Source organism: Tursiops truncatus, chromosome 17 (assembly GCF_011762595.2).
Source record: "Tursiops truncatus isolate mTurTru1 chromosome 17, mTurTru1.mat.Y, whole genome shotgun sequence".
Classification (NCBI taxonomy): Eukaryota; Metazoa; Chordata; class Mammalia; order Artiodactyla; family Delphinidae; genus Tursiops; species Tursiops truncatus.
This window is the reverse complement of record NC_047050.1, coordinates 75,863,414-75,890,781: the sequence shown is the minus strand read 5'-3', so window position 1 is coordinate 75,890,781 and position 27,368 is coordinate 75,863,414. Positions and strand designations below refer to the sequence as shown.

At 47.4% G+C, this 27,368-nt stretch overlaps 1 protein-coding gene and 1 long non-coding RNA gene across 12 annotated transcripts in view; one reads left to right on the top strand and one right to left on the bottom strand.

Moving 5' to 3' along the window:
• Nucleotides 1-1,455: 1,455 nt before the first annotated feature.
• LOC141276958 (uncharacterized) lies at nt 1,456-27,366 on the top strand. The gene is made up of 3 exons (XR_012327447.1): nt 1,456-2,983; nt 3,160-3,236; nt 25,644-27,366. It is a non-coding gene; the product is annotated as an uncharacterized lncRNA (long non-coding RNA).
• DENND3 (DENN domain containing 3) overlaps nt 10,064-27,368 on the bottom strand; it is a 59,358-nt gene continuing 42,053 nt past the window's right edge. For 5 of the 11 annotated variants that reach the window (XM_019931951.3, XM_033842745.2, XM_073794849.1 and 2 more), the window contains 6 exons: nt 24,453-24,592; nt 21,019-21,179; nt 19,647-19,780; nt 12,179-12,297; nt 11,961-12,098; nt 10,064-11,841 (listed from right to left, as the gene is read on the bottom strand). In XM_019931951.3, the coding sequence (XP_019787510.1) occupies nt 11,638-11,841; nt 11,961-12,098; nt 12,179-12,297; nt 19,647-19,780; nt 21,019-21,179; nt 24,453-24,592 (896 nt within the window). In that variant the 3' untranslated portion in view covers nt 10,064-11,637. The other 6 variants (XM_019931947.3, XM_033842746.2, XM_019931950.3 and 3 more) reach the window with 4 other exon arrangements.

Below are 27,368 nucleotides of genomic sequence, written 5' to 3'. Positions count from 1 at the left end.
AGATAACGGAAAAGCAGTGCCCCAGACCCCGTCCAACCCGCACGCCTCCACATCTGTCCCACATGTGCTAAAGCAGAAACAATCTTTTTTTTTTTAACAAAAATTGGACCACACTGTGTAGAGTTTGCAATGTACGTTTTTTTGTTTCGCAGAATAGTTGATCATCTTTCCTTATTAGCACATATGGGTCTACTACATTGTTTTAACAGTATGAACAGAGGTTTTTGTTTGGAGTGTTTGTTTCATTTTTATCGGAAAATCAGAAAAAAAGTTGTATTTATGTCTATTTACCTTATCTATTTTCTGTCTAACCTGTCTGTCTATACCTCATCTATCATTCTAAAAACTCACTAATTTGTGTTTCTGGGACGTATGCCTTAGGATTTTCCTGGGAGTGGGAGAAGAAAAAATTTATTATTGAACAGTTGAATTCTTAGAAATCTCCCATTTGGCTTCAAACTCGGTGTAGAGGACACATTGGCTTTAATTATAAAGCTTTTATATGCTTCCCATTTGCACAGTCCTTTTACATCATTCTGTTACGTGCTTGATTCTGCCAACAAAATGGAGAGACTTACAATTTTTAGATCAGGAAACTGAGCTCTGAGATACCAGAAGGTGGACACACAGTGTCTTTTCCAGGCCCTTAGAAATGATAGAAAACACACATACGCACTCTCAAAGACAAGAGTAGGACTCTTCCCAGGGTCCTGGAAGGGTGGAGAGCAGCAGGACGCTGAAGAAGGAGACCCAGCCTGAAGGACCACAGAGGACTTTTGCCAAGCGGGGTGGCGGCAACTAGCATATCCACCACACGCCCTCCTGGCGGTAGATGACAGATCCAGAGTGACACCGTTCCCGGCACAGCTGCTGCAATGCACATAGGAGACTTTGGACTCGGCTGGCTCTGCATGGCACAAAGTGAGTAGACCTTTGGCGTCAACTCGTTAATCTGAGCACTGAGCATCAGGAAAGTGTGTAATTCAGGATTAATCATGATTTGCCTCCTTTTTCTCTTTGATTTCAACTTTTATTTTTTCTTTACATATTAGCTTTCTTGAGGTATAGTTTACAGGCAATAAAATTGACCAATTTTTTAAAAATTTATTTATTTTACTTATTTATTTTTGGCTGTGTTGGGTCTTCATTGCTGTGTGTGGACTTTCTCTAGTTGCGGCGAGCGGGGGTTACTCTTCGTTGCAGTGTGCGGGCTCCTCATTGCGGCGGCTTCTCCTGTTGCGGAGCACAGGCTCTAGGCGCGCGGGCTTCAGTAGTCGTGGCTCGTGGGCTCTAGAGTGCAGGCTCAGTAGTTGTGGCACACGGGCTCAGTTGCTCCGCGGCATGTGGGGTCTTCCCAGACCAGGGTTCGAACCCGTGCCTCATGCATTGGCAGGCGGGTTCTTAACCACTGCGCCTGCAGGGAAGCCCCAAAATTGACCAATTTTAAGTGATAAGTTCTGATCAATGTGTGGAGAGTGTAACCAGCACCGCAAGCATGACACAGTGCTTCAGAAAGTCGAACACACGTCGGGTTAAGATGCAACCCGGCAATTCCACTCCTAGGGATATACCAGGCGAAAGAAGACACATGTTCACATAAAAACTTCTGTACACATGTTCACGGCAGCATATTTTGTCCCCCCAAGAAGTTCCCTTGTGCCCCTCTGTAGGCGTTCCCTTCTCCCACCTCCTAGGCATGACAGTCACTCGTTTGCTTTTGGTCATTGTAGTTTTTGCCTTTTCTTGAGTCTCTTATAAATGGAATATAATAATATGCAATATTTTGTGATTGGTTTCCCTTATTTAGCATAATTTTTTTAAACTTTATTTTTGGCTGTGTTGGGTCTTCATTGCTGTGCGCGGGCTTTCTCTAGTTGCGGCGAGCGGGGGCTACTCTTCGTTGCAGTGCGGGGGCTTCTCATCGTGGTGGCTTTTCTTCTTGTGGAGCACGGGCTCTAGGTGCGTGGGCTTCAGTAGTTGCGGCACTCGGGCTCAGTAGTTGTGGCGCACAGGCTTAGTTGCTCTGCAGCATGTGGGATCTTCCCGGACCAGGGCTCGAACCCGTGTCCCCTGCATTGGCAGGCAGATTCTTAACCATTGTGCCACCAGGGAAGTCCCTAGCGTAAATGTTTGAGATGCATCCATATTATTGCAGGCACCATGAGCTTGTTCCCTCTTATTGCTGAGTAGTATTCCATGAAATGAATGTACTGCAATTTGTTTATCCATTCAACAGTTGATGGACGTTTGGATTGTTTCTAGTTTTTGGTTATTATGAATAAAACTGCTGGGGGGCTTCCCTGGTGGCGCACTGGTCTGGGAGGATCCCACATGCCGCGGAGCGGCTGGGCCCGTGAGCCATGGCCGCTGAGCCTGCGCGTCCGGAGCCTGTGCTCCGCAGCGGGAGAGGCCACAACAGTGAGAGGCCCGCGTACCGCAAAAAAAACAAAACAAAAAACGTGCTGGGAACATTTGAGTAGGAGACTTGTGTGTATAGTAATGAAATGCACATTTTCATTTCTCTTCGATAAATACCTGAGAGGGATTGGTGAGTATGTATATTTTTAACTTTATAAAAACTGCCAAACTCTTTTCTGATGGGTTTGAGAATGGGCTCTACCATTTTGCGTTCCCACAGTCAAACGAATGAGGGCTCTGGTCTCTGCACATCCTTGTCAGCATCCTAGTCAGCGTAGTTTAAAAAATTTTAGCCGTTCAATGGGTGGTGTAATGGTGTCCCATTGTGGTTTTAATCTGCATTTCCTTAGATGTTAAGCATCTTCTCCTGTGTTTGCAATTTGTATATCTTTAGTGAAATGTCTAACGTAGTTTTTTTGTCCTGTTTTTTAGTTGTTTTCCTTGTTGAGTTTCACGGATACAAGTCTTTTATCAGATATGTTTTGTAAATATTTTCTCCCAATCTGTGAGAGAAAGCAGTCTGCCTCGTTCCTGATTGCACAGTGAGAACATTCAGTCTTCACCAGTAAGTACAGCCTTTGCTGTGGGTTTTTTGGTAGCTGCTCCTTACCCAGTTGAAGAAGTTTCTTTCTATTCCTAGTTTGCTGAGAGTTCTTAACATGAATCGATGTTGAATTATGTCAAATACTCTTTCTGAATCTGTTGAGATGAACTTGTGTTTTTTCTTTTTGCATTTGTTAGGATGGTGAATGACATCAATTGGTCTTGAATATTAAACCAACTTCGCATTCCTGCGATGAATTCCACTTGATCATAAGGTAATGTCCTCTTTATGTATTGCTAGATTTGGTTTTCTAAACTGTTTCTAAAGACTTTAATGTTTATGAGGGAAATTAGTCTGTATTTTTGTTCTTTGTACTGTCTTGTCTGGTTTTGGTAGCAAGGTAATGTTAGTCTCATAAATGAGATAGTAAGCATTCAACTCCTCTTCTGTTTTTATGAAAAAAATTATCGTAGAATTTGTATTTATTCCTTATATATTTGGAAGAATTCATCGGTGAGTTCTTTATGTCATTTTCTTCCTGTGAAGGTTTTAAATTATGGGTTAAATTTCTTTATCGTAAATAAGCCTATTCAGTTATCTATTTCTTCTTAAATGAGCTTTGGTTGTTTATATCTTTCACATAGATTTTCCATTCCGTCTAAGTTGTCAAATTTATTGGTATCAAATTCAAAATATTCCCTAATTCTTTTTTAACAGCCGTAGAATCCGTAGTCTTGTTTTTTAAGTGAGGTGAATTTACAGACAGTGACACACACAGGTCCAAGTGTGCAATTCCATGAGCGTTTTGACAAATACCTACACCTGAGTAACTAACGCTCGATCTGCATGGAATAATTCCTTCATTCCGGAGAGTTCTCTCTTGATGCCTTCCAGCTCAATCCCCCACACACCCCGTACCACAGGCAACCACTGATTATGAATTCGGTCACCGTGGACGGCTTTTGTCCGTTTTGAACTTCTGTAAATGGAAACGGTTCGTAGCCTTTGTGTCTGCTTTTGCTCAGCATGCTTTTGAGAGTCATACACGTTGCTGTTTAGTTCCTTTTTACTGCTGCATAGAATTCCATTGCGAGGATATATCACATCCATTTTCCATTTGATGGGTGTTTCCATTGTAGGGCTGTTACAGATAAAGATGCTATGGACATTCTCATAAGAGTCTCTCTGTAGACATATGTTTTCATTTCTCTTGGGTTAAAAAAACTAAGTGTGGTATTGTGGAGTTGCAGGGTAGGTATGTGTCTAAAAGAAACTGACAAACAGCTCTCCCAAAGTGGTTATGCTGTTTTTATCCAGCAGCGTATGAGAGTTCCATTTATTTGCTCAATAGCCTCATCTTTATTTGCTATCGTGAATGTTTAATATTAGCCATTCTAACGAGCACCAAGTGGTATTTCAGTGTGGTTTAATATGTATTCCCCTGATGACTAATGACTTTAAGCATCTTTTCAACCTGGCCAACCATATAGCTTCATTAGTGAAGTTATCTTCTGCCTATTTTTTAATTGAGTGTTTGTCTTCTTATTGATTTGTAGGAGCTCTTTATATATTCTGGATACAAGTCTTTGTCGGATATAGCACTGTCAATATTTTCTTCCAATCTGTGGTTTCTCTTTTCACCACATTAATGGTGTATTTTGATGAATCCAATATATTAATTTTCTTTTGTATTTAGCACTTTTTGTATCATTTCTAAGAAATCTTTCTCTACACCAAGGTTCCAGAGATATTCTCCTATGCTTGCTTCTAGAGCTTTATAGCTTTACATTTAGGTGAACCACCTTGAATTAAATTTTGTGTAGTGAGATAAGGGTTGTACAGTGAGATGAGGGTTGAGTTTTTTTCTCTTTTCCACTAATTGCAGCACTGTTGTTTTTTTTAAAAGACTTTCCTTAGTGAATTGTCTTGAAATTTTTGTTGAATATCACCTGACTGTACACTTATGTGTCTAGGCCCTACATTTTGTTCCACTGATGTGTTTATCCTGAGTCTTAATTACTGTATCTTTTAGTAAAGCTTTAAATCACATAGTGTGAGTCCTCTGGCTTTGATCTTCTTTTTAAGGGTTATCGTGACTATTCTACTTTGCATTTCCAAATATATCCATATATCTATATCGATATTGTACAAGATGTTAGTTCTCTCCAAGTTGACCCAGCAGATTCCAATTGATCCCAATCCAAGTCCCAACACAACTTTAATAAGTATATATTGACAACTATATCTATTTTAAAGTTGTGTTGGGATTAAATGGAATCTGTTGGGTCGACTTGGAGAGAACTAACATCTTTACAATATTTAACGTTCCAGTCCATTAACATGGTGTATCTTTTCATTTATTTAGGTCTTTTAAAATTTCTCTCAGCAATGTTTCTGAATTTTCAGTGCACAGGTCTGACACATCTTAAATTTATTCCTATTTGATGTGTCCTTAATGCTATTGTAAGTAGTATTTTTACATTTTCCAATTGTTTGCTGTTAGAATTTGTTTTATATTGATCTTGAGCTGTGACCTTGCTAAATGTGCTTACTTTCCTAATTTAAAAAAATAGTTTCTTTTCAGGATTTATGTAAACAATCATAATTGCCTGTGAATAAATGTACTTTTCCCCTTCCTTTATTTTTCTTGCCTTACTGCCATGACTGGAACCTCCAGGACCATGCTGAATAGGAGGGATGAAAGTGAACATCCTTGCCTTGTTTCCAATCTTAGAGGAAAGCAATTAGACTTTGACTATTAAGGATGTTTTTTGCTGTAGGTTTCTTGTAGATGCCCTTTATCAGTTTGAGGAAGTTCCCTTCTATTCTTAGTTTGCCAAGGTATTTTATCATGAATATTTTATTTTGTCAATTTTTTTCCTGCATCTATTGAGATGATCATTATGGCTTTTGTCCTTTATTTTTATTTTTTTTGTTGTTGTCCTTTATTTTGCTAATATGTTGAATTATATAGATTGGTTTTCAAATGTTAAAGTAACCTTGTATTCCTGGAACAAACACCACTTAGTCATGCTATATTATCCTTTTAAAATATTACTGGATTCAATTTGCTAATATTTTGTTCAGGAATTTTGTATCTATGTTCATGAGGAGAACTGATCTCTACTTTTATTTTCTTGTAAGATCACTGTCAGATTTTAGAACAGGGTCATGGTGGTCTCCTGAAGTGAGTTGGAAAGTGTCTTCCCCTCCTCTATTCTTCTGAAAGTTTCTATGGAATTTTAGTATTCCATCCTTAAGAGTTTGTTAGAATTCACTAATGAAATCAACTGGGCCTAGGATTTTCTTTGTGAGAAGGTTTTTGACTAAAGTCAACTTCTTAATAGATATAGGAATATTCAGATTTTCAACTACTTCTTGCATTGGTTTCATAAAGTTGTTTTTTAAGAAATTTATACATTTCATCTAAGCTGTCAAGTATATTGCCATAAAGTTTTTCACGATATCCTTTTGATGGCTATAAGATTTCATCCTCTGTCTCATTCGTGATATTGGTAACTTGTGTTTGCTTTTTTTTCTTGATCAGTCTTGCTAGAGCGTACCTATTATTTTTAAGAATGAATTTTTGGCTTTGTTGATTCTGTTTTCCATTTCATTGATATTTGGTCTTATCTTTATTATTTCCTCCTTTCCTTGTTTTGGATTAAATGTTTTTATTTTTCTGTATTCCTATAATGGAAATTCAGATTGTTGACTTTAAACCTAGTAGAGGCATTTAAAGCTATAATTTTTCTTCTGAGCACTGCCTTAGCTGCATCCCATAAATTTTGAGATATTGTGTTTTTACTGTCATTCAGCTGAAAATATTTTATAATTTCCCTTGTGATTTTTTTTTTTAGATCCATGGGTTATTTGCAAGTATGTTGTTTAACTTCCAAGATAATTTTAATATGGAGATTTTTGTGTAATTATTGCTGTTGATTTTTTAACAATTAATTAGAGGTTTTTAAAAAATATAATTTATTTATTTATTTAGGCTGCGCCTGGTCTTAGTTGCAGCATGCAGGATCTTTACTTGCAGCATGCACATTCCTTAGATGCGGCATGCAGACTTCTTAGATGCGGCATGTGAACTCTTAGTTGCGGCACGCATGCGGGATCTAGTTCCCTGACCAGGGATTGAACCCGGGCCCTCTGCTTTGGGAGCGCAGTCTTACCCAGTGGACCACCAGGGAAGTCCCCGAGTTCTAATTTAATTTGGGCATGGTCTGAGAACATTTTCTGTGATTTAAATCTTTTCCAACTTGTGGCCCAGCATACGGTCTAGCTTGATGAACACCCCACGTGCACCTGAAAAGAACGGATATTCTGCTGTTGTTGGGCGTAGTGTTCTGTAATGTCAGGTCACATTGGTTGATAGTGCCGCATCTTCTATAGCCTTGCTAATTTTTTGTTTGCTTGTTCTATCAGTTCCTGAGAGCAGTGTGTTAAATCTCCAATGAGAGCAGATCTGTCTGTTTTCTCCTCCAGTTGTATCACGTTTGCATCACATACCTTGAATCTCTATTACTAATGCGTATACACATAGGGTCATCATGTGTCACCTTGATGTACTGACCTTCTCATCCTCGTGCACATCCCTGTTTGTTTCTTGTAAATACACCTTCAGTTGAAGTCTGTCTTGCCGACATTAACAGCTCTACCAGCCTTATGCTTATCATTGGCAGGGTACACGTTTTTCATCCTTTTTCTCTTATTCCATTTGCATTTTTATATTTAAAGTGCAGCTCTTGCAGTCGACATGCAGTTGGCCTCTCCCCTGTGTTGGTCTCTTCTCTCATTCTAAGGACGCTTGTCTTTGGGTTCAGGACCATCTCATCATGAGATCTTAAACTTGGTTATATCTGCAAAGATCCTTTTGCCAAATAAGGCCACAATCACAGGTCCCAGGGGCTATAGGACATGGACATCTCTTTCTTTTTTTTAAATTTTATTTTATAAATTTATTTATTTTTGGCTGTGTTGGGTCTTCGTTGCTGCACGCAGGCTTTCCTCCAGTTGCGGTGATTTTGTTGCGGTGTGCGGGCTTCTCATTGCGGTGGCTTCTCTTGTTGCAGAGCACAGGCTCTAGGCGCACGGGCTTCGGTCGTTGTGGCACACGGGCTCAGTAGTTGTGGCTCGAGGGCTCTAGAGCGCAGGCTCGGTAGTTGTGGCGCACGGGCTTAGTTGCTCTGTGGCATGTGGGACCTTCCCGGACCAGGGCTCGAACCCGTGTCCCCTGCATTGGCAGGCGGATTCTTAACCACTGCACCACCAGGGAAGTCCCTGCAAGAAATATGATACAAACATTTGCAGGCAGCAGCAACAGCAGGGCAACTTTGCCAGGTTTTCCAACTGTGCCCTCCCTAGTCATGTGGATAAAACACCTCTTCATCTTCCTAAGGAATCCCCTAGAAATGGATCAAAGTCATGCACTTGTAATTCAGATGTTACAATCACATCCAATACCAAGGTTGTCATTTGAGAGCAAGCAGTGCATTCGCATCTTCCGAGAACAAATCATAAAAATATTCCCCGTGACCAGGGAGTCGGTTGAGCTTTTCATTGTCATCGTGGCGCCGTGCCAGCCCCCAAACCAGGCTTCCTTGTCTGTTGTCTGAAATACGGCTGCAGAGCCGGAATTATATTAAAGTAAACGAGCTTCTGGTTCAAGATGAACACTTTTTTTGGTACCAGTTTAATTCCGGTTTCTAAAGCTGAGGTAGGGAAGGCATCATGGTCTGTTTAATGAATTCTGGCTCATTTTGGGCCTTCCCACGACAAATCATTCATCGTGGAATCTCTCCAAAGCACAGAGGAAACACGGAAGGCATGAAAGTGCCCTTTTCATTTCCACAAACTCCACTGGCAAGATTCTTTTTACATAAATACAGAACCATACACTTGCACCAGCCAATCTATTCCCCTTTTAACCCCCTTGTTCACCTTTTTCCTCTTTTATATAAAGGATCATTTCCTAAAAGCCTCTGATTTTTCTGCACTCATTTCAGTTGCAATCAATGTCAAATAAGATCTTGAAAATTATCACCAAGAATAAAGGAAATGGAAAGTCTGCATTAAAGTAACTTGACAGGTGCTTAGAATGAATAAGAACAAATCCAAAATGATCCTGTATTAATTTTTTCCGGGGTTAGTATTTTTCTTATTGAAGTATAGTTGATTTACAATGTTGTGTTAGTTACTGCTGTAGAGCAGCAAAGTGATTCAGTTATACATACATACACACTTTTAAAAAATATTCTTTTCCATATGGTTTATCATAGGATACTGAATACACTTCCCTGTGCTCTACCGTAGGAACTTGTACATCCATTCTATGTGTAATAGTTTGTATCTGCTAATCCCAAACTCCCACTCCATCCCTCCCTCAACCCTCTCTGCCCCTTGGCAGCCACACGTCTGTTCTCTGTGTCCGTGAGTCTGTTTCGTAGATAGATTCATTTTGTGTCACATTTTAGATTCCACATATAAATGATATATGGTATTTGTCTTTCTCTTTCTGACTTACTTCACTTAGCATAATAATCTCTAGTTGCATCCACGTGGCTGCAAATGGCATTATTTCATTCTTTTATGGCTGAGTGATATTCCATTGTGTGTGTATGTGTGTATATCTATATACACACCACATCTTTATTCATTCATCTGTCGGTGGACGTTTAGGTTGTTTCCATGTCTTGGCTATTGTGAATAGTGCTGCTATGAACATTGGGGTGCCTGTGTCTTTTTGAATTAGTTTTGTCTGGATATATGCCCAGGAGTGGGCTTGCTGGGTCATATGGTGCTTCTAGTTTTAGTTTCGTAAGGAACCTCCACACTGTTCTCCATAGTGGCTGTATCAACTGACATTCCCACCAACAGTGTAGGGGTGGGGGGGGGGGCTCCCTTTTCTCCACACCCTCTCCAGCATTTGTTATCTGTCGACTTTTGACCGTTGGCCATTGTGACTGGTGTGAGGTGCTACCTCGTTGTTGTTTGGATGTGCATCTCTAATAATTAGTGATGTTGAGCAGTCCTGTATTATTTTAAAGCGCTGCCACCAGTTAATGTTGGATAAAGTAAGGAAACCGCACAGCAGTGTTTTAGTGAAAAAGAGAATTTATTACCGACGAGGTGAAAATACCTGGTTACGTGTGGGTTGGAATTCAATAATTTACGTGGATTTCTGACAGGCTTTTACTCGAATTTTTCATGTGTTTACAGAGGCAGAATTCCACCTTCTGCCAGTTGCTGCTGGCCTAGTCTTCCTTCTAGAAGTCAGTCAGGGGAACACACCCTCCCCAGGAGGACAGACTCGGGGTGGCGGGGGGAGGGGAGGGGCGGATTAGGCCGCCTGGCTGTTCTCCGCACCACAGTCTCAGAACATTCCAAAATGTCAGTCAGTGATCAGACCCTCCAGAATGCTTGGGTCCTGCAGGCACAGCCGGAGGCCTAGCCAAAGCTCTCACCGGGGAGGCACTGCAGATGCCTCTGAAGCCTGGCTGTGTGCTGGGGGCCTGACAGAGACCCTCACAGACCTCTCAGGGTGAGCGAGGTCCAGCGTGATGTCTATCCAAGTCCCCAGAGCCCAGGGGGAGGGTCCGGCAGCCAGCCAGCCCCCTGTGGCAGAGCGCATCGTGGGCCCATAGGGGACAGGCCTCGGGCCTTCACGCAGTGCAGCCGTGCCAAAACCTCCCTTGCTCACAACTGGGGGACGACAGCTCAAAGGTAATGGTAAAAAGGTACAAAAGGTCCCTTTTGCAAATATTTATAGCTAGTAAGGTAAGAGCATAGCTAGTATTATCCTCAGTTAAATAATAAGGCACCACCTACATACACATACACGCCGTGCACCTAGGATGCAGATGCAGCGGAAACGGACACGAGTGTCTGGTAAGGGTTTGTTTGTTTGTGCTATTTTAGATGGACTGCTGACCTTTGGTTGAAAAAGTCTCTAGGTTTTTTCATTATAAAAAACGTTGCATTAATTAAAAGGAAAAAACCCAGCGCTTGCGTCAGCTGGCCCAGCCCTGTCCTGACAGCCTCAACCCAGTGTTGTCCCCCTCCCTGGGCAGGCGCTGGGACCTGTTCAACCACAACGTGGTCATTTAAAACTCCCCCCTTCTCATGAGCTTTGCTGCGAACAAGAGGTCAGTGTCTGGCTGTCGGGGGACAGCGAGGGCAGGTGCAAACCTGTTCAACCACAACGTGGTCATTTAAAACTCCCCCCTTCTCATGAGCTTTGCCGCGAACAAGAGGTCAGTGTCTGTCTGGCGCCTGTGAATCTGGTGCTTAGTATCTGGCGAGTGAGTGAAGTGGAGGAAAAGCAAGACCCGAGGTCTGCAGGTCACGGGTGCTCCGGCTAAACTGCTCCCGGATGGCCTGGTGCTGGCCCAGGTCGTGGGTTCTGGAGCCGTCCAGGTAGCACAGGGCGACTTCTCAGCAGAGGCTGCCTGACAGGCCCCCCAGCCTGAAACAGTCCAGTTTAATCAGCTAAGTCCAGGAGAGAAAGTGCGACACTATCGGTCTCGTAACTGAGGCCAGAGAGCCACACAGGCCCCCGCAGCGGGGCCCTCCCAGTGCCCCCGTCCCAGGCTCAGACCCGCCTTCTCTGGGGAGGCGCCAGGAGCCGGCAGAAGGCGCGTCCCGTGCTCACAGGGCACACGCGCCCTGGGTTACTCGACCTTCCAGATGGCGATCTTGCCCTCGTCGCGGCCGGACCCGCTCAGCACGTATCTGTCCTCCGCGGAGCACAGGGTGTTCACCGTGTCCATGTGGGCCACCAGCTCCTTCTCCACCGTCTTCCTCTCGGCATCGATCACGTAGATTTTCCCCTTGGATCTCCCCTGCGACAGCCCGGTGCCGCCCACCCAGATCTGCTGAGGAGAAACGGGCACCACACAGGCAGCCCACTCAGAGGTGTGCGGTGCTCTCGGGCACCCGCAGACCCACGTCCTTCCCGGCCCGGCCTTGACCAGCAGCCCCGGGGCCGCCGTACCTGCTTCTTCACCTGGATCATGCAGTGGATCCTGGAGCAGTCCTGCAGGTGGATCCTCTGCGGGGGCTGGGCGAGGTCCTGCAGGCTCCACACGTAGATGTCGTCGTACCCGGCACAGGCCGCCCAGAGCTGCTCCTGCTAAAGGGGAACGGGTCACGACGCGGGCGGTGGCAGCCCAGTGGCACGGGGGCACCGGCCCAACCTGCCGCACGGGTTACCTCGGGCATGAGCTGGAAACCCAGGAAGGAGGTGCTTATCTCTTTAAAGTTCTCGCCAATCTTCAGTTCTTGATGAAGAAATCCAGCCGTGGTCACGACCACGATACTGTTACCGGTACCTGCGGGGCGGAAGAGCCGGCATGAGGGGCAGGCAGGGCGAGCTCGGAGCACAGGGATGAAAGCGCCGGGAGAGCTGCAGCGTGACCTGCGGTGTGCCCGGTGGGGCCACGGCTCCTGTACCACATCTGACTGTGGTGTCGGCATCTCTAACTGTAGCTGCCCCGTGGCGCCTTCGCATTTTCTCGCAGGGACACTCAGACCATTAGCCCCATTTTTACCGACAAGGAAACGGCTGGAGTCCAGCACCCTCTTCTGAGGCTTTCGGAACCCTTCCTGCCACGGTTATTTGGCATTTCCTATCACTTGAGGCCACAGCATCTGCTACCCCCGGCGGTGAGGATCAGCGCTCTAGGTGATGGTGCCCTGCCACGGGACACGTCTCTCTGTTTAAGCTCTTCTCTGTCTCTTTCTGTTACTCACTCCAGCAAACCAAGAGTTTCCACATCACGAGAGCTACAGGTCATCAAAATTAGTACCGCAGGTAGGTCAGATCAAGGGTGCAGGGGAGACGGAGTCGGGTTCAAGGGAAGGTGAAGAGCTGCAGGGCTGTCCTCTCTTGGCTTTTACTGCCTGCGTCCTCCACCTCCCGCCCTGTCCTGAGGCCACCAGAACAGGAGGACACAGCCCTGCCCTCAGGCAGTGCCATCTGGCTCCAGGGGGAGGGGGCACGAGTCCCCAAGGTGGGCTCCGGCTTCCCGTCATGGTGGGTGGACTCCAGGTCCACAGAGAAATGACCCCTCTGTCCTTGGCTGCCCTCAGGACTCGGAAGCTCAGCTGGGTTCTCAGTCACAGGTGGCGAGAGCCTGCCCATACCTTCTTTCCTGCCTGAGACCTAATAAGCAAACCCCAGCATCCCTCCTTTTATCCCGAGATGCCATTATCCACTTGGACTAATTAACAGGCCCCTAGGATGCCGCTGCCTGTCAGCAAGACCTGGGTGGCAGGAAGTCCTGCCAAGAGGCGCTAATGCCCCTGGGGGCGTGCTGACCAGCACGCTCGCCGCCCGCCAAGCTGCACAGGGCGGAGTTCACAGCGACCCTGCTTGTGCGAGCACGTAGGGGCCCTGCTGCACACGGAGCGGGGGACGGGGGCGACAGATGTGGGTGAGACCCATCACTGTCCTCGAGGTGGGCCGGGTACCCAAAGGGAAGGTACGCCTGCCGTGGGCGGTGGAAGGGAGGAGGACCTGGGGAGAGCTCTGTCCACGAGATCCGGGGAAGCGGTCCTCTGGGGTAACTGTCACCAACCCTCACACTCACGGACGCTCCAAGGCCCGCTTTCTGCCTCTCACATCTCCCAGCCGTCAGCGTGCTCTCCTGTGGGAGGGATGGTATTTCCATCTCACTTTGCAGATGAAGGAACAGAGACTCCAAGAGAGCAGGGGACCAGCCCAAAGTGACCAGTCATCGGTGACAGCGCCTGGATCTGAACTTGAATGCACATGGAGGCTGCAGCCTGAGCCACAGGTGTGCCAACAACATCACAGAGCAGACCTCCGGCCACAGGAAGCAGGGACGGGGTCTGCCCCCTCCCAGAAACGCCAGGCCTGGGGGAGGGGCAGTGCTGCAGGAAAGGCAGCTTCCATCCAGACACAGGGAAGGCATGCAGGGTCTGAAATACTGGGACGCAAGTAGAAAGGGAAGCCGGGGACCCTCAGGCTCACCTCGCCATGGGCCTGGGGAGGAGTCAGAGGCGTCACCCGTCCCCCACCACACACACTCTCAGGCCACACCTCAGTGCCCACGGACCACAGCTGATGAGTGACCAAGGCTTTAGCTGTTATCCTTGTTTAGATAAAGACTTGGAACAACACTTCACAGCAGACACTCTCTTTTACCCAAAGAAGCCCTGCTTTCCTCTTGTCCTTTTCTCATTGTTGTTAAATAGGAAAACTACTTAACTGTATTCGTTAAGTTGAAAAATAAGAGGGATTCCATCCTGAAAACAAGGTTATCCATCCTCATTCTAATCTGCCATGTCTCTCACTATACTTAACAGGCAACTTTTGGTCCAAAATGCGTCCACGGATGGACACACGCACATCTGACAGTCACTGGAGGTCAACCAAAGCTGAGGGATATGGTCTTTGAGAGAAAAGAAAGACACTCAGTGAGCTGCACAGTTACGTGGGCTTCCTCTGAGGGGACTTCCTGGCTCTTTGTGGGGCACTGAGGGATAAAAATTCTAGCAGTACGTAGCAGGCCATCTTGGGTTGAGGGTATAGTTTGGGGCTGCTGCTGCCAGTGTGGCTGGAAATAGAGGGGGGATATCTCCCAAATGAGGGATCCCCAAAATGCATGTATAAATTCTCCTCAAATCCTTGGCTGACTCCCAAACTGTGTATAAACAGCAGAACTGGAACATTCAAGACCTGAAGAGAGATTTCACAGGGCTACAGAGATAAGAGTTCAAAGTTCTAGCTCATCCCTGTAGGAAAGGCTTGGTATATACCTTGGGCATTCCTCGAAACCTTAAAAGGGCCATGCTGTAAGAACAAAGACCACATACCAGGACTAAGGTCAGAACTGAAATATACTCACCCTAGAAAAGCCTAAGACCAAGCCTCCCCACAGGATCAAGATGATCTGCCAGTAACTTAATGACCTTCTAGAACAAGACCTAAGGAAACCGTCCAGAGTCTCCTCAGCACGTCATTAACAATATCCAGGATGCAGTGAAAATCACAACACACGTGAAGCTTGAAGATGCGACTAAAAGCCAACAGGAAACACAGTAGACAGAAGCAGACCCACAGATGATCCAGTATCCAGCAGACAAGGACTTTAGACCAACAATTACAAATATGTTTTAAAACTCAGAGAAAGATATGGAGAGGATAAGTGAAGAATATAGGATTTAGGAGAGAAAATCAAAGTTCTTTATAAAATAAATGGAAGTTCTAGAACTAAAATGAAAGTTTGCTGGATAGGTTTAACTGCAGACAGGACACAGAAGAAGAGAGGTTCAGGTCTTAGCCAGACTAAAGCACACAAGAAAAAGAAGGAAAAAATTATAGCAGTGCCTGAGACCTGTGGGACATTATCAGATGGTCTAACTAATAGTATAATTATATACAATTATAATATATATTACTAATATATAATTAGAATCCCAGAAGACACAGAGAGAGAGAATGGGCAAGAGAAATAATGGAAGAGGTAATGGTTACGTTTTCCCCAAATTCAAGAGAGTAAACTGCAAGCAAGATAAACACAAAGCCCTTCACACCCAAGCACACTGTAGTCCAACTCATGCAAACCAGAGACAGAATCTTAAAAGCAGCTACAGAAATCACATTATAGTCAGCAGAACAGCGGGAATGACGGCAGACCTCCCGTCAGGAACGAGCTAAGCTGCGAGACAACGGAATGATATTTCTAGTGGGCCGGGAAAAAAATAAAAACCATCAGCCTAGAATCTGTTTACAACAGATTCATATCAGAAGAAATACTACAGGAAATTCTTAAGGCTAAGGGGCAGTGATGCAAGATGGAAACCTGGATTTTAAGAAGGAGTGAAGCTCAACCTGAAATGGTAAATATGTGGGCAAAAAATAATTTTTTTCTTAATTTCTTTGAAAGACCCTTGAGCACTCAGGCAAAATTTTTAAAAATAGGTTTATCACAATCATAGAAATAAAATACTGCATTTAACAACAATAGGAAAGGGAGAGAAAGAGGTAAACGGAATTAATTTTACTGCTGTGCTCTGTGTCCATTATACATGAAGTGGTGTGTTAACAGTTATTTAAAGTAGATTGTGAGAAGGTAAGGTTGCACATTGAAATCCTTAAAGCAACCACTAAAAAGTGGAACAAAAAACACAGAGTTAGGGACTTCCTGGGCAGTCCAGTGGTTAAAACTCCATACTTCCACTGCAGGGGGCGTGGGTTCAATCCCTAGCTGGGGAAGTAAGATCCCACATGCTGCGTGGCATGGCCCCCTCCCCCCCCCAAAAAAACCGAACATAGAGCTAAAAAGACAATAAAGAAGATTAACTTGAATTTAAGAGCAGTCTAAAAGGAGGCAGGAAAGGAGGAACAAAAGAAAAAGTACAGATGTGAAAAATGGAAAAAAAAATAAGGGTACACTCAACCATACGATTAATCGCCTTGAAAGTGAGTAGACTGATTGGCACAGGGTATGCATAGACATTTCTCTGAAGAAGACACACAGATGGCGAGCAGTCCATGAACAGATGCTCCGCGTCATAAGCCATCGGGGAAACGCAACCAGACCCGCAACGAGATGCCGCGTCACGCCCACGAGGACGATTACGGTAAAAAAAAACAGATAATAACAAGTTCTGCTGAGGACGGGGAGGAATGGAAGCCTCATATCCGCTGCCAGGGATATAAAACGGGGTGGAAAAGAGTGACAGGAGAGCCGATAAGCAAGCTGTAGCATTCACACCATAAAAAGAATGAGCTACTGCTATTCAGACACTGTGGATGAGTCCTAAAAACATCATGTTGCCGGAACTGAGCCAGATGAAAAGAACACATGCTGTAGAGCCCATTTATAGCAAGTTCAGGAACAAGCACAACAAGTCCATAACAGAATTCAGGAGTTGTTTCCCTCAAGGGGGGGCCACCTGGAAAGGGGCACAGAGGGACCAGCAGTGGTGATGGAAATGTTCTGTGTCTTGACTGTCGGGTGGTTATGTGGTGTATACTTTCGTCAAGACACAACAAACTGAACGGTACGGTACTGGCACAGAAACAGAAATGTAGATCAATGGAACAGGACGGAGATGCCAGAGAGAAACCCACGCACCCACGGTCACCTCATCTATGACGGGGGAGGCAAGAATATACAATGGAGGAAAGCCAGTCGCTTCAATAAGTGGTGCTGGGAAAACTGGACAGCCTCAGGTAAATCAATGAAATTAGAACATTTTCTAACACCATACACAAAAATGAACTCAAAATGGATTAAGGACCTAAATGTAAGGCCGGACACTTCTTATAAAACTTTCTGGGGGGCTTCCCTGGTGGCGCAGTGGTTGAGAGTCCGCCTGCCAATGCGGGGGACACGGGTTCGTGCCCCGATCCGGGAAGATCCCACATGTCGCGGAGCCACTGGGCCCGTGAGCCATGGCCGCTGAGCCTGTGCGTCCGGAGCCTGTGCTCCGCGACGGGAGAGGCCACAACAGTGAGAGGCCCGCGTACCGCAAAAAAAAAAAAAAAAAAAAAATTTCTGAGGAAAACACAGGCAGAACACTCTATGACATAAATCACAGCAAGGTCCTTTCTGACCCACATCCTAGAGAAATGAAAATAAAACCAAAAATAAACAAATGGGACCTAATGAAACTTACAAGCTTTAGCACAGCAAAGGAAACCATAAACAAAAAAGACAACCCTCAGAATGGGAGAAAATATTTGCACACGAAGCAACCGACAAGGGATTAACTTCCAAAATATACAAACAACTCATGCAGCTCAATATCAAAAAAATAACCCAATCAATAAATGGGCAGAAGATCTAGACACTCCTCCAAAGAAGACACACAGATGGCCAAAAAAAACAAGAAAGCCACTCAGCATCACTCATTATTAGAGAAATGCAAATCAAAACGACAATGAAGTATCACCTCACACCACTAAGAATGGACATCATCAAAAAATCTACAGGGCTTCCCTGGTGGCGCAGTGGTTAAGCATCTGCCTGCCAATGCAGGGGACACGGGTTCGAGCCCTGGCCCGGGAAGATCCCACATGCCGCGGAGCAACTAAGCCCGTGCACCACAACTACTGAGCCTGTGCTCTAGAGCCCGTGAGCCACAACTACTGAGCCCTCATGCCGCAACTACTGAAGCCCGCACACCTAGAGCCCGTGCTCCGCAACGAGAAGCCTCCGCGACGAGAAGCCTCCGCAGCGAGAAGCCACCGCAATGAGAAGCAGCCCGCGCACGGCAACAGAGCAGCCCCCACTCACCGTAACTAGAGAAAAGTCTGCGTGCATCAACGAAGACCCAATGCAGCCAAAAATAAATAAGTAAATTAATTAATTTAAAAAAATCTACAAACAATAAATGCTGGAGAGGGTGTGGAGAAAAGGGAACCCTCCTATACTGTTGGTGGGGATGTAAATTGATACAGCCACTATGGAGGTTCCTTAAAAAACTAAAAATAGAACTGCCATATGACCCAGCAGTACCACTCCTGGGCATATACCTGGAGAAAACCGTAATTTGAAACAAGATACATGCACCGAGTGTTCATTGCAGCTCTATTTACAATAGCCAGGACATGGAAGCAACCTAAATGTCCATCAACAGAGGAATGGATAAAGAAGATGTGGCACATATATACAGTGGAATATTGCTCAGCCATAAAAAGAACAAAATAATGCCATCTGCAGCAACATGGATGGACCTAGAGATTGTCATACTGAGTAAGTCAGAAAGAGAAAGACAAATCCCATAGGCTGTCACTTACATGTGGAATCTAAAAGAAAAGGTACAAATGAACTTACTTACAGTAAGTACAAAACAGAAGTGGAGTCACAGATGTAGAAAACAAACATGGTTACCAGGGGATGGCAGGGGGGATAAATTGGGAGATTGGGATTGACATATACACACTACTATATATAAAATAGATAACTAACAAGAACCTAGTATATAGCACAGGGAACTCTACTCAATATTCTGTAATGGCCTATATGGGAAAAGAATCCAAAAAAAAAAAAAGCGGAGATATATATATAACTGATTCACTGTGCTGTAACCTGAAATTAACACAACTATACTCCAATAAAAATTTTTTAAAAACACAACAAACTGTCCATACGTTTTGTGCATCTCATCATACGTAAAACATGCAATTTAGAAAGCGTCCACGACCATCACCCATGTTACCTGGCATACATACACCAGGGAAGACTTCAAAGTGCAGGCAACCTCCGTGCGGTGATGCGCAGAAAATGCAGAACGCCCACGTCACTAGGCACAGCGTCTGTACCTCCCGTCAACCCCGAAGTGCCCCCCTCAGACCCCCAGACGTCCCCGCCCGAGGTCTGTGCTGGGAGGGGCAGAGGGGAGCACACAGCACGGCTGGGGAGACGTGACCCGCACGCAAACGACCGGGCCACAGAGGGCTGCCGGGAGGAGTGGCAACGGCCCCCCGGGGCACGGCGAGAGCAGAGACAGGAGCAGGCGGGGAGGCCGCGCAGGGAGTAGGGCCGCCGGGGACACAGCGAACTCAGGAGGGGTGTGGGGAGCCGCGTGCATCAAGAAGGAACCAGGGTTTCACAGTCAAAGTTGGAAACGCATGTGGCAGAGGAAAGGGGCCTTGGCTCCCCTGCCGTTAGCCAGGAGCCAAGCGCAGGGACCAAGCACTTACAGCACCAGAGGCGGCCGCCGTGCAGTCTGATGGCCAAGAGCCCGTCGCCCGGCAGCTGGAACCTGCTGGTCACCTGCAGGGAGCTCGCGTTCCAGGCCAGGACTGTCCCGTCCACGCTGCACGAGTACACAGTGCTGTGGGGTGAACACGCATGCAGGCGCTTAACTGTGGCCCCGAGAACACCGTGTGCTTTTCAAGTTCCCACCAGGTAAGCATCCACAGCACGGCCAGCGAGACGCCAGCGCCGTCGGGGGGCGGGTTTCTGAGCGCCCCCCCCCCCCCCCCCCCCCGGCACCTCCACCACGGCTGCTGCCTCCGCCAGGAATTGTGAACAGAGCCGTAAAGGGCTGTTAACTAAAATCCACCCCTCCCGCCAGGGGCCGGGAATGGCACACGCCCCCTCCAAGCTCAAGTCCAAGGATCAGCAGCTGCGGGGAGGCGGCCCTTCCACCACCTGAGGGCATGGCATCTTCACATGAGGACCTAAGTCCACCCGACTGAGGACAGGCGGCGGCCCTGAAACTCGGGGCACAAGGGGATGGGGGTGGCACAGAGGGAAGCAGCAGAAAAGCTTAGGAGCTGTGGCCACCTGTGCCCAGGGCTGGGGCTGCCCGTTCAGGGTGGGTGACCTCAGCATACCTCACACACCCACTGAGCCCCGCTTCCTCACAGAAGGAAACAGGGACCCCGCCTGGTTCTCGCGTCTCCCCTGGGCACCTGCTGTGTCCAGGCCCTGTCCCAAGCACAGGACACGGCAGACAGCAGGACAGACACAGGGCTGCCCTTGGGGGGCTGGCATGCTTAACCTGGTAAAGCCAGTGAAGGATGAGGTAAATACATCTTACAGGTTGAACTGTGTCCCCCAAGAAAGACGTGTTGACATCCTAGCCCCCCAACACCTCAAAATGCCACCTTATTTGGCAGCAGGGCCTTTCCAGAAGTAGTTAAATGCCGCTAATAGTTGGATGGACCCCCATCCAACATTGACCTGTGTCCTCATAAGAAGGGGACATTTGGACACGGGCACACAAGGGGTTCCATGAGAAGACATGGGGTTAGGGTGATGTGTCTACAGGCCCAGGATGGCAGGCAAACACCAGAGCCAAAGAGCAGGCAGGGAAGGCGGGGTACCAGCTGCTACGAGCACCGCATGCACGCTAGACTCGGTCTCCAGCAGAGGCCGCTGCTCTGCACCCATCATGGCCACACCACACAGGAATGTCCCCGACTCACCTTCCAGACCCGCTTTGCTTCCCCTGCGCAGCCCGGGCCCTGCAGGCCATGGCCCACGGCCATGGGAACCCTTCCCTCTGGCACCCCTGACCCACGCAAGAGCCAGACGGCCCCTCCTCCCAGGGGAGCCTGGCCGGACCTGGGTGCCTGCGCTCTGTCCTGCACGACCAGACCCGTCACGCTGGAGCGGTGGTCCGTGAGCTGCTTGTTGCAGGACATGCTGTGGACGTTGATGATGTAGATGACCGAGTCCTCCGAGCCGACCCACACCTGGGTTTGCTCCGCCATCACCATGCAGTTCTGAGGGGGCCGAGGAGAGAGCAGAGCAGTCAGTTCCCCGTGTTCCCGGCAGTCATTCTGTCCTGTGCGCTCACAGCCAGCGCTGAGCCGCCGCTCAGGGACCGACAGGCTTAGGGTCCTGCCGGCCTCTGGTCACGCTCTTGTCATTCGATCAACACATCATCTTGCCGTGTGTTCCTGTTTAAGGATGCCTCTGACCCTTGAACGACACAGGTTTGAACTGCATGGGTCCACATTTTCTCTGTAAAGCACATTCCAGCCTCTGGCACCTCAGCTCTATACTAGGGCACCATGTTAAACAGCAAAATCACGATAAAAAGCACAGAAATGTGAAGAACGTGGCACTAAATAGGCCGTGAAAAGGACACGTGTCTACAGTTTGAGCTGAACCAAGAAGGCAGAGTCGCCTGGCTTGAGCTCGGCTGGGAACACGCACACAGCGCCCATTTCTCCCTGCTCTGGAGACGTGCATGTCTGTGGAGAACCATGAAAGCGCCGTAAGTATCTGCTCTGGAGCTACAAATAAATTTTAGCGGGTAGGTAAGTTTGCAAATATGGAATCTGCGCATAATGAGGACAGACTGTATATTAGCCGGTGCTCTTGCAGCTAAGAGAGCAGCGCTCTCGGGGATTCCGGCTTAGCACGGTCAATGCCAGTGACCATCTTCAGACTTTCTGAAATTAGAAATTAAGAACTAAAACACTGAAGAGTTATCAAAGCCACATAAACATGTGAAACGCAAACGTGTCTGCCTGTACATCTCAACCAACCCGACTGCATCCCTAAAACCGCGTTCCCTAAACGTTGCCTGAGCGGTGTCCGACTCTATCCATGATATGGGCAACATTTTACTGGTAACCAAACGAGGGTCTCAGATTGTCAGATCCAAGCAGCTTTCAAAGAGCAACAGTTACATCACTGTGGAGGGGCTGAGGCTAGATCTAATCCTGTATAATCAGTACCGATGGTGCTTACTGGTACTTATCTTTGTCAGAAGAAAGAGCTCATAAAAATTGATAGCTTTTGGGGCTTCCCTGGCGGCGCAGTGGTTGAGAGTCCGCCTGCCGATGCAGGGGATGCGGGTTCGTGCCCCGGTCCAGGAAGATCCCACATGCCGCGGAGCGGCTGGGCCCGTGAGCCATGGCCGCTGAGCCTGCGTGTCTGGAGCCTGTGTTCCGCAACGGGAGAGGCCACAACAGTGAGAGGCCCGCGTACCGCAAAACAACAAAAAAAATTGATAGCTTTAATTTTACCAATAAACATTCTCATAAGTTAGAAAAAGATGCTACCTTGCTAATTTCAGAACTAATCACTTAAAAAAGCCCTTTCTTTTGAGGCATCTACCTGAGAATTGTTGTAACATTTTAGTAAAATGCCTTTCTTTAGTGGCCCAAAGATATCTTAGATAAACCACTTGGAACTTCAAATTTCAGATGAGGCAGCATTTTCTAGAGATAACTGCCCCAGTTGCTGTCTTGTTGAAACAGTACAAAATATCCCTGTGAAACCAGTGGGAAGATATTTTCACATAACTGGATAACTCTCTGCTTTAATTAAATGTTACCTGGCCTAACTGGGGAGCAGAAGAGATTGATACAAAATGCAGCCGTACGATTTTATTTTCACAAGGATTTTAAGTTATTCTGTTACTAAACAGTCTTTGGAATGCTTGTGACTAAGAATCAACAGGAAAGAAATTAAATTTTAGAATAAGAGTGAAGTCCTTAACTTCTCCTCCTTGTTTTTCATTTCACCTAAAGCGTTATTAGACTTTTGTACACGTTTTACTTTAACGTGCCTTGGATTCCGTTCCTTTATCATCTGAGGCTCACTGTTTGAACGCGGGGAAAATGGTTCAGCAACTTCTTTAGATGATCCCGCACCCTCTTGGCAACGTATATTTGGATTCACAATTTTTCTGTTTCACCCCAGTTTTGAAAGCATAGATTGTCACATTATCTTTAGATGGTGGAATGTGGCCATCAAAGTTGATGATACGAAGTAATGAGGAACACTTAGGTACATAAACTTCACTACACCATGCTTTTTACATTAAATGTGAAAAAAGAAGTTTTGTGTTAAAGGAGCTGGCCTGAGGATTTTCCTAGCAAGAATCCCTTGGGACAGTGGCTTCCTTTGTGCCCTCAGAGGGTCTTGAACAGGATGAAGCCCACCAAGGAGTAGGTGTGACAGCATTTTGAACAGTAGGGTGGTATCGCCAAAGATATCTGGAGTGCCGAGTTAAAAGGCAGCCCCACCGGAAAGAAACCACTGATCACCCCTCATCTGGAAACACGAATTCACACGACACGTTCCAGGCGTGGAGGCCCTGGGGCACGTGGCTGACATCACGTAGTACAGAAATAAGACATGATTTTCAAAGGGCCGTGCAAGGCCTCGAGAAGTCTCCAAAAAGCAGGGGGCTGATCCTGGTGGCACTGAGGGCTACAGACCTGAAACTTGACCTTGGGTTTGTGGGGGTGGGGTGAGGCTGTGTTTGCATGAATTTAACTTTTTTTTTAATTTATTTTATTTATTTATTTTTGGCTGTGCTGGGTCTTTGTTGTGGTGCACGTGCTTCTCACTGCGGTGGTTTCTCTTGTTGAGGAGCACGGGCTCTAGAGCACAGGGTCAGTAGTTGTAGCACGCGGGCTCAGTAGTTGTGGCTCGCGGGCTCTAGAGCGCAGGCTCAGTAGTTGTGGCACACGAGCTTAGTTGCTCCGCGGCAATATCTTCCCGGACCAGGGCTCGAACCCGTGTCCCCTGCACTGGCAGGCGGATTCTTAACCACTGCGCCACCAGGGAAGTCCCTTAACTTTCTTTTAATTAAAGTTGACTAGGCTATCAGTCTAAAAGCTCAAAGAACTGAGGTTTCTCAACCACGAGATAACTATAATATCATGCAGATTTGACTTAAATGGTTCTTAGTTTTCGAACCCAAATGTGTTAAAATGATTCTAGTGTCTGCTTTTGGTGACTGACAATGTAAATGTGAGACTACCACACTGCCCTTTCCGTGACTGAAATCCTGTTTTAGATTTCAGAGCGGGGATGGTTAAAGCCATTATCTGCTCACTTAAAGAAGAATATTTAAGTGAAGGATGGAACAAGCTTACATTTTAAAACTCGAGATAAAAATCAAAGACTTGCAGGATTCAGCGACGCCGTGGGTTTCGTGAATCCCGCTACCTATACAGGTGGACATGTTCAATTTCCAAAATCACAAGTTAACCTGGAAGCTGACTGAGGACTGTGCGCGTTCGTTTACTCACCAGTTTAGAAGTGCCCACTTTAAAGCAGTGCTGGTGAACCGTCCAAGAGGAAGCGTCGAATACGACCACCTTGCCTTCGTTCAGAGCGCACCATAATTTGGGGTGAGCGTCCTCCACTTTTTCTGCTGGGTCAAGATGCCCTAAAGAGGAAAGCAACCCGGAACGGTGAAACCCTCTGCTGCATCAGCACGTGGTTCCTACGTGACTCAGGTCCTGCCCGGCCAGGTGCCACCCTGGGTTCCCAGGACCAAAGGTGAGCACGGCCCGAGCTCCCGTGCCCCTCGGAGCTTCGAGTCTCGGGGACAAGCTGGCTCCAGCTAGAGAAACACGCAGACAGACGGAGCCCGGGGGTGGCTTCCCTGAGCCGGGATCTGGGGGAGGCCTGAGGATTCACTCGTGGGCAGCGTTTCAGGCAGAGGGAAGTGGGCGCAGGGACAGAGGAAGGAGGGAGCCTGTGGCCACGTCCCCGAGGGCAGCTGGGCTCCCGCTGCCTCACGTCACCGCCAACACGAGGCCTGGTCAGCGCTCTCCGTCTTGGCCGTCCTAACGGCGTGAAGACTTTGGTGTTTCATTTGTGGTTTATTTGCATTTCTCTGATGCCGATGAGGCTGCTGGCTTTAGCTGGGCGTCTGGATCTCCCCCGTGGTGAAGTCTTTATATCTCCTGCCCTTTTTTTTTTTTTTTTTTTTGCGGTACGCGGGCCTCTCACTGTCGTGGCCTCTCCCGTTGCGGAGCACAGGCTCCGGACGCGCAGGCTCAGCGGCCATGGCTCACGGGCCCAGCCGCTCCATGGCATGTGGGATCCTCCCGGACCGGGGCACGAACCCACGTCCCCTGCACTGGCAGGCAGACTCTCAACCACCGCGCCACCAGGGGAGCCCCTCTCCTGCCCATTTCTGAATCGGGCTGTCTCATGCTCCTTGACTTGTAGCCGTTCTTTAAATATCCCCAACTTGAGCCGCTTGTCAGTTCTCTTGTCTTGTGAACATCCCTTTCCCAGTCTGCAACCACCACTTTCACTCGTTTGGAAGTTTCTTTTAAAAATCCTTAACTCACCAGTCTGTTCCTTTATGGCTAGTATTTTTTATATGCTATTTGTGAATTTTTTCCTTACCGTAAGGTCATGAATATCTTCTTCTATGTTATCGTCTCCACGTTTCATTTGTTTATGTTTTTGCCTTTCACGTTTAGACTGTGAAGTGATGGCCACGTGTGATCTGAGGTGTGGTCGAGCTTCATCTTCTCCACACAGATGCACAACGTCCCAACGCCTTCTGTGATGGAGACCGTCTTTCCCCTCCCCTGCTCTGTAGCACCACCTCCGTCACAAGTGCAAGAAGTGTGAATCTGCCAGTCTTTCTGGGGTGTTCACGCCATTGGTCTCCTGGCCCCCTTGGGGGAGATCCTGCCCACTGAGACACAGTCTTCAATCCCCCAGAGACTGGGATGCTCTGAAGCGGGGCTCGGTGCCTGGGGCCTGGCTCCCTTGACTCTCGGCATTCTTGGAGGGGTTGCCCGCTTCTTGACGGGTGCGTCCTGACCCCAGGCTCGTCCCCCTGACCCCACATGGCTGGCCAAAGCTCTCTCAGCCACTGTTTCCAGTACCAGCAGCTCCGTTCTCTTTTGTTTTCTTATATGTTGTCCGGCCCTTCTAGATGTTCTCAGCGGGACGGGAACTAGCCCTTGACAGGAAACCCAGAGTCTAGTCAGGCTTAATTTAAGGGAAACTAGCGTAGATCTAAGGACAGCTCGTCTACTCAGATGCCGTGATGAAAAGCGTCTTGGTCTGTGCTGTCACAGCCGAGTGACATCAACAGAGCGCCTCGACTGGATAAATGACATCTCCAGCGGGATGGGCTCGGCCGCTCTCGACTCTCTTTCGTCTGAGATCTGTTGCTTTACTGGGTCTTCTGGACGTTCAGGGAAGAGAGGAGGCTGCTTTGCCACAGAAACTCGATTTGCCCATCGGAAACCATGTGGAATGTGAGCTCCTGGCTGTGAATCGCCGGACTGCCCCGCGAGGTCACGAACCTCGGAGGGTGAAGGACGCGGGTGCACGGATGCCGCCGCCGCCGCCAACTCCTGATGCGGACAGGCCGAACATGGGGCGACCGGACTCAAAGGCTCTCTTCTGCCCAGAACTGAGCTCCTTTGTTCCCAACACTATAACCTTGAAGCAACACTCTGCTGCAACTCTCTGCAAGTCAGAATTAAGTAAAAGCATTTGGACAGTTGTACGCCTGTGACACAGGGCCGTCTTTGTTTACCCCCAGGCCTGGGCAGCAACCCTGTCTTCTTGCTGTTATCACTCTGACGCAGCTCGTAGGGGCCTTGAAAGTCTGTGGGACTGTCCGACCACTCCAAGCAGGAAGAGCCGCGTTGTCAGATGTGCACATCAGCATAGGAGGTGCAGCCATCCCATCCCGGTGACAATGGGCTTGATCCGACCAAAGACAGAAGCGCAGGGCCTTTATCCACCGGACGTGAGGATGGCGAGGCCGGACGGGGACTCGGCCCCTCACGGCCCCGCTCCGGCCTCTGAGTCCACAGAGAGGCCGCACCTCATTGCTCAGGGTTCCGCCCTCCAACAGTAGAAAACCACCTGGTCCCCGTCCACCCTCATCCTGCCATCGCCCTTCCACTTCAGCGCTGACCCTGACCACAAGTCTTAAGCTCTCAGATTGTCCCAAACACAGCAGCGACATAAACAACCAGGTCCTACTGTACAGCACAGGGAGCTCTATTCAATGTCCTGTGATAAACCATGATGGAAAAGAATATGAAAAGGAACGTATATACGTGTATAACTGAATCCCTTTGCTGTACAGCAGAAATTAACACAACGCTGTAAATCAACTATACGTCAATAAAATTTTTTAAAAAACAAATAAACAGCAGTGACAAAGCAGGGACTGG